The sequence below is a fragment of the Rhinichthys klamathensis genome, unplaced genomic scaffold, assembly GCF_029890125.1.
Source record: "Rhinichthys klamathensis goyatoka isolate OS25496 unplaced genomic scaffold, OSU_Roscu_1.1 h1tg000059l_1, whole genome shotgun sequence".
NCBI lineage: Eukaryota > Metazoa > Chordata > Actinopteri > Cypriniformes > Leuciscidae > Rhinichthys > Rhinichthys klamathensis.
Window position 1 is genome coordinate 9,729,520 of NW_026606604.1, and position 14,275 is coordinate 9,743,794.

General features: G+C 35.4%; 1 protein-coding gene across 2 annotated transcripts in view; it reads right to left on the reverse strand.

The window, feature by feature from the left end:
- The window catches only part of agap3 (ArfGAP with GTPase domain, ankyrin repeat and PH domain 3), a 113,205-nt gene that overhangs the window by 78,806 nt on the left and 20,124 nt on the right, over nucleotides 1-14,275 (reverse strand). For both annotated transcript variants that reach the window (XM_056249288.1, XM_056249287.1), the window contains exons 4-6: nucleotides 8,513-8,598; nucleotides 1,671-1,812; nucleotides 1,168-1,302 (exon numbers count right to left, since the gene is read on the reverse strand). In XM_056249288.1, coding sequence (XP_056105263.1) covers nucleotides 1,168-1,302; nucleotides 1,671-1,812; nucleotides 8,513-8,598 — 363 coding nt within the window. The remainder of the gene's footprint in view (nucleotides 1-1,167; nucleotides 1,303-1,670; nucleotides 1,813-8,512; nucleotides 8,599-14,275) is intronic.

Sequence of the window (14,275 nt, forward strand, 5' to 3'; positions counted from 1 at the left end):
CTCAGAGTGCCGCTGATATTCCAACCGGTTTTTAGGATTGTTCGTAAATGCACTAACCGCTACCGACATAAACACAACCGGAGAACACAGTTCTTTGTTAGATGAGAAGATAAAAGCAGAACACTGGACCATAATGCATTCAGAATGTCTCACAACAATACTTGATGTGTGTATATTATATAATACAATAAGCAAATAATGTCATAATAAATACCCATTCATGGTCATACCTTAATGCATTATGATCAACACTGGTGTTTTATGATGAAACGATGATACAATGATTGTCTTAACAGCTTTTCAATTATTGCGTTATTTCTGGTTTTTGACATCATAAAAAATTAACTACTAGACTACAATAAAACATAACATTCATTATGAACATAATAATAGCAGTAGTAATAATATCAATAAAAAAATTATTATTATTTTTGGTAACATTGAGGGTCCAATTCTCACTATTAACTAGTTGCTTATTATCATGCATATTACTATGATATTGGCTGTTTTATTAGTACTAATAAAGCAAATATTAATGCCTTCTTCTGCATGACCATATTCTACATCCCTTAATCCTAACCAATACCAAAACTTAACAACTACCTTACTAACTATTAATAAGCAGTAATTAGGAGTTTGAGGCAAAAGTCATACTTAATTGTTAGTTAATAGTGAGAATTGGACCCTAAACTAAAGTGTGACCTTATTATATTATTCCATTATGTTTATACAGTGTATGTCATTTTTGTTTATTAAAAATGGCTTCAGGCTGTGTGTAATTACTAATAATAGTAATAACATTTTTGCTATTCCATTATATTTATACAGTCTATATGTGTATATACACACACACACACACTCTCTTTCTGGAAGTTGTTGCAATGCATTAGTTTATGGGCTAAAGACATTCTTACAACCTCTTCAAAAACTACAATCATAATTAATAATGCATTCACAGGATTCACAAACAGTGTTACCAAAGATTTTCATCAGCATCAAGGTACTCCAGTTCAACACTGGTCCATATTTATAAATAACGGACTCGAAGAACAGGGAATATTACCTGCGACCCAGGATGATAACCTCACACCTGAGGATAATATCTTAACACTGCATAAACACTGAAAGTGTGTTCAGAGACACTAGTTAACACATCAGGCATCTCACCATCTTGAAAGACTCTCTCCACGTTAAGACCATAGGTGGAGCAAGTTTCGTAATACGTGGAGCGTTTCAGGTCGTTGGACAGTTTCCGAGCTCGGGCGTCATCTATCACTCTGGGGTTGGCGGCGCTGATGGCATCTAAAAGACATATGATGTCATTAAGTGAAGACACAGCATACAGTATTAATTAGTGTGCGTACTATTCTTTTAAACTAACTCTTCAGCAAACATAATGAGAGTACAGCATCGAAACGCTCATCATTGTTAATTATGCGTCTCATGAAAATCCAATTTTAATACAAGTAATGGGCAAATGCGTAAGAAGGAGTATTTTACAGCAGATGAGACTTCCTAGCCTGCTGCTTTGTTAAAACAAGACAAATGTACCATTTCGTCACCTTCAAGACTATGACTAAGTGCGAGACTTTCATGGCAGATCTAATAAAAACTTCAAATTCTGTGTATCCTGTGCTCTACTGTAGAAGAATGATGGTGTCGTGACTCACCCTGCGTCCCCACCAGAACCATGGGAACCTCTGCCGCGTTCCTGTAGCTGGAAAGACGCAGGAAGTAGTTATAAACCGTCTGGAAGCTGATCTCATCCTCCAAGCTGAAGACGAACACCACCGCGTCCACCCAGGCAGCAAACTGAAAACAAGCAAACAAAACACTATCAATCTGTGCATCTTTAATCACCTAATTAGGCTAACAAGCTTTTGCAGTTTATATATATATATATATATATATATAAACATAGTACCGGTCAAAAGTATTTTAATGTTTTTGAAATAAGTCTCATATGCCCATCAAGCCTGCATTTATTTGATCAAAAATACAGAAAAAAATATATAAATTTGTGAAATATTATTAATAATGGTTTTCTATTTTAATATACTTTAAAATATAATTTATTTCTGTGATCAAAACTGAATTGTCAGCATCATTACTCCAGTATTCAGAGTCACATGATCCTTCAGAAATCATTCTAATATGCTGATTTTAAACTCGGTTATCATTAATGTAGGAAACAGTTGTGCTGCTTAATATTGTTTTGGAACCTGTGATACTTTTTTCAGGATTCACTGATGAATATAAATAGATATCATTATAGATATTGAGCAGATGGACCATTGTATTTGCTAGTTAAATTTTGCAGTGCAGGAAGAAACATTTCAGACATTTTAAGCAATTTTGGTTGTTTACGAAGCCTACGTGCATGTTATTCCTATTTTTGTTTTCCATTACCTGCAGGAGAATAATTCTAATCATGGATCAATTTCGTGACCAGTAACTCAAATTGTTCCAGAGCCCTGAGACACACTCACTGACGTCTGCTTGAAATTTGAAGGGCCATATTACAAATTCTTGTGGTAATTTGCATTCTAATCAATTACGCATTACCATAAAACCAGCTAAACGGAACACAGACTAACTGAGAATAATTATCACTGCTATTCCACTAGGAGCTACACTGGCACAAAAAGTTTCACTCGAAATCCCTGTTCCCACAACACAGGAAGCGAGCACTCATCCCCGCTCGCCATGAGAACCATCAGACTATAATTACACTGAGCCGCAGCAAAATGTGAAAATAAGGCCACCATGAAATGGGTCCCACGGGGCAAGTACAGCCGTTCAAAATGACACGGCACCACATCCCGCTCTCTGCTGTGGGAATGGGGACTGGGTGACACATTTGTGGAATATTTAAACAGCTTTTTGGACAGTTCTCTGCTTTTCTCAACTTGCGAACAATCTCACTTTCTCAGATATCATCAATTATTGTAGCGCCGCGTCAGCATGCAGCCCTGGAGCTGCAAAGTGAACAAGATAATTAAGGTGTTTGGGGTATTACTACTAGTACTTTAGTAATACACAGTTTTTATCCACACAAACTACAGTTAGATGTCCGTACATGACCAGAAAACGTCCTTAAAGGAACAGTTCATCCAAAATGTTCACGCTACTCTTTTCCATACAGTCATGAAAGCAGACATTGGGTGCACAACACAAGTTTTTATGTTCATTTCCCCTATTTTCATACTTAGTTTACCTTTGCCGCCATCTAACGCTCACAATTGAATCCACCATAATATGAACAATTATAGTATTTTAATATTAAAATTCGACCTTCTCTAGATACAAATCCTAATGACAACATTTATGGTGCTTTTTGGACTTCAATAGGCACACTGCAGTATATCATTTGTTCTATGAACAATTTTCTATGGAATAGAGCAGAGTGAACATTCTGCAAAAAATTAAATAAAAATAAAAATAATTGAGCAAACTATTCCTGTATCTTTTAAAATTATTATATAGTTTTAAAGCCTCATAAATAAAGGAAAAATTGGACATGTTATTGTTAACTAAAATTAAAACCATTTTAGTTCATTGAAATAAAGCTGAAATAAAAACTAAATGTTAGATGAAAAACCTAATTTTACGTTTTTAACCCTCTGGGGTCTGAGGTGTTTTTGGGGCCATTTGGATGTTCTGTGATGCCCTTACATTTGTGCTTTTTTCAGTTATTTATAAACATGTTAATGGCAAAGGTGTAAATTCACTCTATATAGCACAAACAGGGCTACCATAATCTGTGAGCAACTTGTATGTACATTGTTTGTATTTTTAAGAGAATATTGTTTATGCGTGGTTATTGAAAAAAATTAAAATGAAAGCTGCTGAAATAAGACCACAAAACAAATACTAAATATGTGTCCACAAGACTTTTGACAAATGGATGTTGACGCTTCGAGTTCTGGCTTCAAAATGATCTGAAAATCATCCTTCCTAATCATTCACATAAACCAATAGATTGTTTTAAATTGTGAAAAACATTTTTTTGTTTGCCAAGGCAATATGCAGATGGGCGGAACGGCCCAACCCCTATCATGAATATTAAGTGGTTCTCAGACAGTGACCCTACATAATAATGAGCCTTTCATTCAGGGGTGTCACACAAGAAATAATGCAAGGACAATATATATATATATATATATATATTGTCATTGCATTCTTTCTTGTATATATATAGCCTAAATATATATATATATATATATATATACACACACACACACACACACACATATATATATATATATATATATATATATATATATATATATATATATATATATATATACAAACAATCAAAATATAAATGAAAGCCAAAAGCACATTTTTAGTCATACCTGGAAACAAATTCTAGTCAAATGCTATATGGGCCATTCTACAGAATCTTGAAAAGAAAATAGTCTTTTTCCATAAATGTCTTATAAAGTATTATTTTTTAAAGTAGACCAATACAATAAAAATAAACCAGTCGCATTTCAAAGTCGTTCGCGAAATGACCGCCAGGTGGCGCAAAGGGACATTTATCAAAACGTAAGTGGGGCTAATGTCAATTAACAGTAAGGATGAAATTCTACAAGTTATGGTAATTTGCAAATAAGCCTACAACAAACATTTATTTTTAAACAAATATTTTTAAATATGCAACATGCACGTTTAAACAACAAACAATACAATCTGAACCAGCGCTTCTGCTCCTGTATTGAGACATGCAGCGCGTTGCAGTTACGATCCGGGTTCCAGTGGCCTTAATACATTCACGGCTTTTTAAAATGTCACAAAGCGTTTTGAGATGGTTTTGAATGAAATATTGAAGTTTATAATTAGGGTATTTTGGCACACCACGCCGAGTGGCTATGCATTATTCTAAAATCTGGCTTTATTCTGGCATGTTGAATTAGAGTTTGACAAACGCGGCGGCGCGTTCATTTGAATTTATTTTTCTCATAACAGCTAAAAGAACTTACTGCGTAATTGTTGGTCATACAGATAAGATATCATCTTTTAAAACTGTAAAAGGTCTACTTTTATTCATGTAGGCTAAAGTAGGCCTACACTCACAGGCTAACGACAAAACGTTTTCTCGCTCATGACAAACAAACGTTTGGGCATTTCTCAGTGAGAAAATTCATAGCCGAGTGGTAGAACTTACGGTTCGATCATCAAGATGACACGGGTTCAAATCCCGAACAAACATGGTCTATTGTAAATTTTATATTTATTAATGCAGAGAGATTTGTGTAGCTCTAAAACTCTGGTACACCATACAGTTTTTTGCTTATATTTATAAAATAAAATTACCATGCATTTCCATTTTACACTAAGGAACAATAGTATCCAACAGAACGACTTTGCATCTGTACCAATCGTATGAGGCCAATCGTAATTTCAAAAGCAGTTCTGTAAAAAAAGTAATTTTATATATATAGCCAATATATATATATATATTTTTTATTAGGCCTATTATTATTATTTTTTTTGATTCCCTACAACCTAGAGTTTTTAAAAACATGGTTTTAAGTAAAGTGTGATTTGCCAGGGGGACGGGGATTTCCTTCTGGTCTAAACATCCCTGCTTCTGCTGAATTATTTGAATCCCCACACCCCTCCCTCCACAGTAATCAATGCTATAGGCTACTTCACCAATAGACCATATCAAATATAAAATAGAGATATGCAACAGAACAAGCACGTTTAAACAACGATAAACAATAAAATCAAAACCAGCGTTTCAGTTGTCCATAGTTCAAGTGGCCTTAATGCATGCACGGCTTTTCAAAATTTCACAAAGCGTTTTGAGATTATTTTGAATGAAATATTGAAGTTTATAATTAAGTGTTTTGGCAGACCACGCCGAGTGGCCCTATGCATTTTTCTAAAATCGGGTTTTATTCGAACTTTTGCTAACGACAAAAGTTTATCTGTCGTCTCTGTCTCCGGGAACTGCGCGTCACAAAAATGAACCGAAAGCCACTTCAGCTCAGTCACTATAAGAAATCGGCTCTGTCTAATGCCTTTAAATGTCTAAATATTCAGGCTAATAAATGTTATCTGATTATGTAATCCATATGAAAACGAGAGGTACAGAGGATCTACTCAAACATGTAGCCTATGTAAGCGCTTCCCAATGAGAAAATGACAAGGGTGAAAATCTCGCTCTAATGAAATGTAGCAGGCTAAATCGCCCTGAATTAAAATGTAAAAACAGATCAAATAATGTATTTGTCGAAATGTTGCGATATTGTTTCATTTAAGTTCATAATTATTCTATAGGCCTACATGTTATTTAATTTAGCAGCATTACCACGAAGCACCGTGGTTCGATATTTATTTGAATAATAAAAAAAATAATAAAAACTTAATTCACAAATTGCATGCCTGGTTGAAAGGATCCAAAGATCCCTGTAGAATATAATATTAAGTTGAACATTTTGTTCATGACAACAAATGAACATGCGTTTTTTCAGATTATATTTAGTTTTGCTTGGAAAAAGCTGGCCCAAACCAGTTTTATTTCATCAATTATTGAAATAATGAAATATTTAGTAATAAACTTTTATGACAGAAATTTCACTAGGCTACATGTAACTTAAATCATTTAATTCCTTCATTATCAACACTGTCTAGAATAGCGATTTAAGTGTGAATTACGACTTCTCTTTGTGTTAAATCAGCCTCAGACTCCGATAGCCTGTGGGGGGTTGGGGGACAGTTCAGTGCTGTGCGCGCAGGACAATAGGCCTAGGTGTTAATGTTCCTCTTTCATATGGAGAGCGAGGGAGACTAAATAAACTTGTTAAAAAGAGATTCAGCGCGAGAGAGGCAAAGAAAAACGCATGTTTTAATTTAATTATGTTGCTTTGGACAATTTTCGTTTTGTAGGCCTACTGTTTTAATTGTTTAATGTCATTTATTTGGCAATACAAATTTAAAATGTCGCAAGAATAATATTAGCCTAGTGTTTCTTATTTTGCATCGCAAAAGAAATAAACTCTAAACCCGATGCAACCCTGTTTTAAATAAAAAAAAACACTTTATTTAAACCTTGAAATGTTCGAACTTGGTTTCAAACTTAAGTAATTTTAGTGTTCTTTTACATTACACAATAATTTAGCAGACTAAAGACGAGCTTCTTCATTTTCATTTTCTGATGCAATCGGCTGACAATCTTCCTTCATCAGTTTGTGTCCTTTGTGCAGCGGCTGCGGTTCTACTGGAATGTAGCAAATTTATGTTGTAATGATAATTAAACAAAACTCTTGACTTTAAATAAGTAAACAGTTATAAACAGTTAGCTATTTAAGCATCAAGAAGGTAAAATATAAACGCTGTTGGCCAACATCGGTTAACAACATGTATGCCACATTGAGATTCGATCTCGGGTCGATTGAAGCTCCCTGAAGCTCGTGTTGATGCGTTGATCACTGAGCCACCGTTTGTACGCTGTTAGAGTTAAAGTCTTATGCTTTTGTAAAGCTTCATTGATGTAGCCTAAATGTTTTTATTGCAATGTTTTATGTTTTCATTATTTATTCAATTTCATTTCAGTATTTCAGCCTAATTTCAGTATTGTGGTAATGAATTATTTTAACTACGTTTCACTTGTTGAATTCATCTGCTACCAGCTTTCAATCGCTCTGAATGAGCAGCAGATTACGCATTAGAGAGAATAAACGAACACTTTTCAGAGTCTATGATTGTAGCGCCTCTTAGCGGTAAAAGGTAGCAAATACACCCCACATTTTACCGCCGCGGTGGAACAGCTGATGTGGGCGTTGTCATGGCTTTCCTCTACATTTGCGTTTGAATAGCGCGCGTTCTCCGTGGGCGTGTCAGATTAACGCGTAATGAAGTGTAATGAGCTGGGGAAAAAAATTCTGACAGCACTCTCTTTTCATACAGATTACATAAACTGAGAATATTTGTTTTTTATATAAATTACTTCATTGAAAAGAAGAGAATTCAAGCTTCATAAAGAAAAATCTCTCGTGCCTGTGTGACAAGTATTTGCAGAGTTAGAGTTAATTTTTCGGACGCGTTTCAGAATGGACTGCACTGACAGAGAGAAGGCAAAACTCGCATCATGTTTATTTTTCTTCATTTGACAAAAAGCACAACACTTTGTTTTTATTGTGAGTATACAGAAAAATAATATACACTAAACAGGATCGACTGATGTATAACACTTACATGTAAGATTAAAATCAACAGAGTATTTTGAGTCTCTTTTGCACTGATAAGAAAAAAAGTCTGCCTATCGCGCCGGCGCGATAGCCGACCCCAGGGGGTTAAAGTATGTATTAATAAAACCTAAAATTAGAAATGTGGCCTTGGCAACTAAATTAAATGGGTTTAAGTTGAAGAACTAAAAATCCTAAAACTAAATTAAAATGAAAACTGAACATATAAATCCGAAAGCTAATCCAAAATATTATAATTGTATGTAAACAATGCAGTAAATCCCAGAGCTTTCCCAGTTTGGCTTGTGGCTTACCTGCAGTTCTGGGGGGCCGCCTTCATCCCTGATCAGCAAGAGATAACTTTGTCCATCCACCACAATCTCCTTTTTAAACCTCCCTCCTGCAAAAACACAGAATAACATTAATTATACTGTTTCTATATAACATGGTCCTCTGTGAAGCTCATTTATCAACGGGCAGTGTGCTGTTAACGTCAACGGCATCAAGATTAAGGGACTGAAGATACACCCCTGAGGAACACCCTCCAGTCCCGTCAATCTGAACAGAGAGACATTTCCAATTTTCAATTTACGTATACCTTCTGGCAGTTGTGAAGTGTTGGACAAAGGATGGAGAGAGAGAGAGAGAAAGAGCGGACGAGTTAGTGAGCGTGCAAATGAGTGTTTGGGATGTATGTGCGTGCATGTCTAAACATGACTAACGATTAAAGCCAGCAGAGGGCCGCCCATCGCTCCTGCTTCATTATAAAGCGCACAGAAACATGGGAATCTCTGTTAACAACGAGTAGAGCAACTGATAAAAAAAGAAATATCAGCCAACAAATGAAATTAGGCAAGCCTTATCCGGAAATCTGAGTGATTTCGACACCAGCAGTGAAAACTTTGATTTTTCACCCTTCATTTATTCTCTCCTCTACAAGTATTTTTCCTTCCTCACAGCCGCTGGCGCTGAAAGCTGAAGGAACTTTGATGCTACTGAGATTCCCCCCAAATTAAATCGCATTTTTTAATAGTAGGACAGTTTGTGGAGTCGACTGAATCGTGCCTTATGGTAATCTTCTAGGGGGACAAAAGAGGAAGGGTGATTTCTTTAAAGATTATGACAGGTTAAAAAGGCAAGGCAACGAGTGGAATCCCGCCTGGAGAGGAGAGGGCTCGATTTGTTTGAACTGCTAGGAAATTTCAATAAGCAGCCGCTGAATGGTACAGAATATAAAATGAGAACAGTTTACATATTTTAATTTTAAATGAAAAAAATTCACATAATATATAATATTGAAATAATAAATGAATATAACAATAATCATAATTACATAAATGAATCATGAACAAATTATTTGACATAATATACTAAATAAATAATATATAAATGTAAACACTATTTTATAAAGAATATCATATATATAATTTAAATAATAAATTAATAATAAATGAATACAAATTTGTAAAATACAAATTAGTATACAGCCTGATAAATAAACATGAAGCAATTACAGTGACAAACTATTTGACATAAACATGCTAAATAATAAAATATTTTATAATAATAAATAAATGAAAACCACATTATTTATTTATTTATTTATATATATATATATATATATATAAATAAATAATGAAACGTTATTAATAAATAAATACTATTTTAAATGATAAACTTACAATAATTATATATACTTTTAGATATATTATTAAATATACACAATTTTTAATTAAAATGTTTAACTATTTAACAATTACTCAATTATAAAATTATTATTAAACCAAGAAACAGATTAAACTAGGGGGCTATATTGTACATAATGCGATGCAATAAACTTGACTTTCCGTTTACAGCCTGATAAATAAACAGGAAGTGATTTAAGTGACAATTCTAACACTTGTTTTTGATCCATTATTTCATCTTACAGCTGGACACCTTCACAAGCAATGTGACGAGAACATGTGACAACAATCTAGCATAATGCACACAATAAAAAGAAAGCAGCGAATCAGTTCAGTTCATTCAGTGCATGACTTCACTCTGACAGTTCATTCAGTGCATGACTTCACTCTGACAACCAATCTATCGCAGGCTTACTTTACCTCTGCTTCCTTCTGGGTAATGCATGACGGAGCTTTGTCACTACTGAGAACCTCCTCGGAGGGTAAACATAATGACTGAATGCTCCTTCTACAGTGTATGACTGAAACCTGCTAAAGTTCGTGCCACATGGCCAGTCATTACTTCCAAGTTCAGTGAACCCTGGACTGAATGGCATTAAGAGGAGCGGTGAGGGATGGTAATAATAGCAGAACCAAACACTACATGGAGATTCCAACAGTGACCTCACATCGACTGAGAGATATCATCCATAGATCCATTACGCCAAGAACACTCCACTTAATAAGTTCATCTGTGTCCTGAGAATCCGTCCTAGCTATTTTTATTCCATAAATGCTTCCCTTCAGCCCAAAAGCAAAAAGGTACAGCATAATTTTCTTCCTTAAAGGAGAACAAAATGTTCATGCTGGTAAATATGAATCCACCAGATGAAATTGCAAGCATAATAAATATGCAGAAATAATTATTTACATCTACTGAGGAAAATGCAAGTCATGCTTGGATGCAAAACAGATCTGAAAATCAGAGTCACTTAGAAAAGTTAATACAGTAGTTTCACAATCCACATGACTCGAGGAATCAATTTGTTTGCTCAAATCTACAACCCTAAAATAATTAGTTGAAGCGCTACAAAAAATGGTTGTTTAATTGAAAGTAGTTCAGTTTTTCCAGCACATTCACTGAGGATTTTGCAGTTGTTGAAAAGAAAAGGGCACGTCTGAACACGTCATAATATGACAGAACAAAAATCCCTGCAGCAAAATCTCCTGCTCATTCAGACTTTGGCAGCAAGCCATATAAACATCAAAATAGATGGTTTCAAAATAAGGGGGAAAAAACAGAGAACTTTTTCAACTCAATATGTCTTACCAAATTGACTGAGGAGGAGGCCGATCTATTGACATGCCCAATTACAAAAGAGGAAATAAAAAACAGCATTTTAAAACTTAAAAATAACAAATCTCCAGGAGTGGATGGCCTCCCAGGTGAATATTATAAAATATTTGAAAAAGAGCTTACGCCTCTTTTAGATAAAGCTTATAATTATGCACTTTCGGAGGGGGATCCTCCTCAGTCATGGTCCGAAGCGATTATTAGTGTCATTCATAAAGATGGTAAAGACCCTACTCTGTGCACGTCTTATCGCCCCATTAGCCTCCTCTGTGTTGATTTAAAGATACTTACTGCCATCATTGCAAACAGAATACAAAAATATATAAAAAAACTGGTGAAACCCGATCAGACTGGCTTTATCGCCCATAGACAGGGGACTGATAATGTTCGAAGAGCTTTAAACCTCCAAATAGTGGCACAGAAAAGGAACATCCCATCAATGCTCATCAGCTTGGACGCTGAGAAGGCGTTTGATCGGGTGGACTGGGACTTCCTACAACAGACATTGAGGCACATGGGATTTAATGAGACGTTTATAAAATGGGTCCAAACTTTTTATAAAAGCCCAAAGTCACGTGTAAGGGTCAATGGGCACTGCTCAAAATTTTTTCAACTGGGACGCGGCACTAGGCAGGGTGAAGTTCTGTCACCCTCACTATTTGCTTTGAGTATAGAGCCGTTAGCCGAATTGATTAGATCCAATCCTCTCATACAGGGAATAAGAGATGAATCAAATGTTCAGCATAAATTGTCACTTTTTGCTGACGATATTTTATTATTCCTGGAAAACCCTATCACTTCTGTTCCAGCCTTGCTTCACAATCTTAAGGAGTATAGTATGATATCAGGTTATAAAATTAACACAAACAAATCCGAAGCCTTAATGATTGTTGGGACTTGGCCATCGCAGTTGGATAATCTTGTTTCATTCAGACACTCCAAGCAGGGGTTTAGATATCTTGGAGTAATTCTTACCCCCAGGACTACGCAGTTGTTCTCATCTAACTATGATAAATTGTTAAAGGAAATCAGAACTGATTTAAATAGATGGGATGTACTACCGCTTTCTCTTTTGGGTAGAATTGAATGTATAAGAATGAATATTCTTCCAAGATTATTATTTTTGTTTCAAAACCTCCCTGTTGTTATACCACAAGCTACTTTCAAATTCCTAGATAAATTAACGTCAAAATTTATTTGGCAGAACAAAAGACCAAGAGTGCGCCTTAAAATTTTAATGTCCGCTAAGGAGAATGGGGGCTTAAATTTACCAAATTTCAAATGCTACTATTGGGCTGCCCAAATAAAAGCTATGGTGGCATGGATCATTCGTGATCCGGAGTCACAGTGGGTCTCTATGGAAGAATATTCTGTGTCAGGAGTCTCTCTCTCTCAACTCCCATTTCTCAACCTGCAATCTCAGAAAAAAATTAAAATTACAAATGTATGGGTCAAACATACTTTAAAGATTTGGAATAAGGTCCAAAGGCAGTTGAAGGGAGAGACTGCTTTATCTCGAGCTATAACTATTAATGGAAATATTGAGTTCCTTCCATCTTTATCAGACAAAAGCAGCTTTCGGGGATGGGCTGAGAGGGGTCTCCTCACAGTGGATCAATTGTTTGACAGAAATGTAATTAAAACCTTTGCCCAATTAAGAGCAAAATTCAACTTACCCTCCAGTGATTTATATAAGTATTTTCAGATAAGGAGCTATGTAACAAAACATAATGATTGGGAACGGATCAGAAGAGAGCCTACAAATATAGAGAAGCATTTTATTAAGTTGATTGAAAATGGTGGTGTAATGAAAAAACAAATGTCCTTGATGTACAAAAAATTGTTGATTGACATGTCAGATAATACACAACACATAAAACAACAATGGGAAATGGAGCTGAATGCTTCCTTGGATGACGATGTTTGGGTTGACATTTGCTCTGGATGTCATAAAGGTGTGGGCAGTCAGGTTTGGAGGGAGTTTGATTGGAAGACAAAAATCAGATTTTTCAGGACCCCGTTAAAATCTTTCCTCACCAAGAGTACTATGAATGACAAATGTTGGAGAAACTGTGGATTGGTTGGTGATCAAGCTCACATCTTTTGGGACTGTCCCATCATACACAACTTTTGGAAGGACATTAAGGACATTTTGGAAAATCTACTAAAAGTGAACATCTCTTTTGACTCCCAAACATTTTTACTGGATATATTTCCAGACAATCTTTCTCAAGACCAAGCATTTCTTCTCCATCTCCTCTTAATGACGGCAAGGAAAATGATAACAATCTGTTGGTTAAAACCTGAGCCACCCACCGTTTCACAATGGATACAAAAGATAAGACAAGTTTATTTAATGGAACGGTTGACAGCACAACTACAATTAAAAACCTCCGTTTTTGAAAGAAGATGGGGTCCTGTTATTGACTTTTTGAAATAGGACATAAGCCTATGCCTTAAATTGTTTATGTTGTTGATTGTAAATAATGTATGAAGCCCAGTCTCAGGACAATGTTCATGTTTTTTTTTTTGTTTTTTTTTTTTTTGTGTGTATACACAATAAAGTTCCAAAAAAAAAAAAAAAAAAAATAGATGGTTTCTCATTGTAGTTTTCTTTTTAGCCTAACACAGAGCTAAAAAAAAAACGAGTCTTACTGAAGCTTTTGGCGACGCTGAAACTCAGCCCTGATTTCAGTCTTCAGGAATCCGTCGTTATTATTCTAATCTCTAATTTAGATTTCAGAGGGGCAGCTGGTGCCAAGAGGGCATAAACATTTAATCTCTCCCCTGTCACTCAAAAGTAAACGCTGAGGATTGATGACACGCTCTGGTGGCCTGACCCTCTGTTGCCATGGCAACACCTGAGCAACCACGGAGGCGGAGCATCGGCTTGGAAACTCACAGCTTCGTCTGTGCAGGAGCACATGACAGATGACAAATTAAAGATTAAAAGAAATTAGGGACATTTTCAATCAAGCGGTGCTTAATAAACCCAGAGAACGTCTGCAAACGATTCATGCACTATGAATCACAATAACATTAAATCACGCAAACGCTCT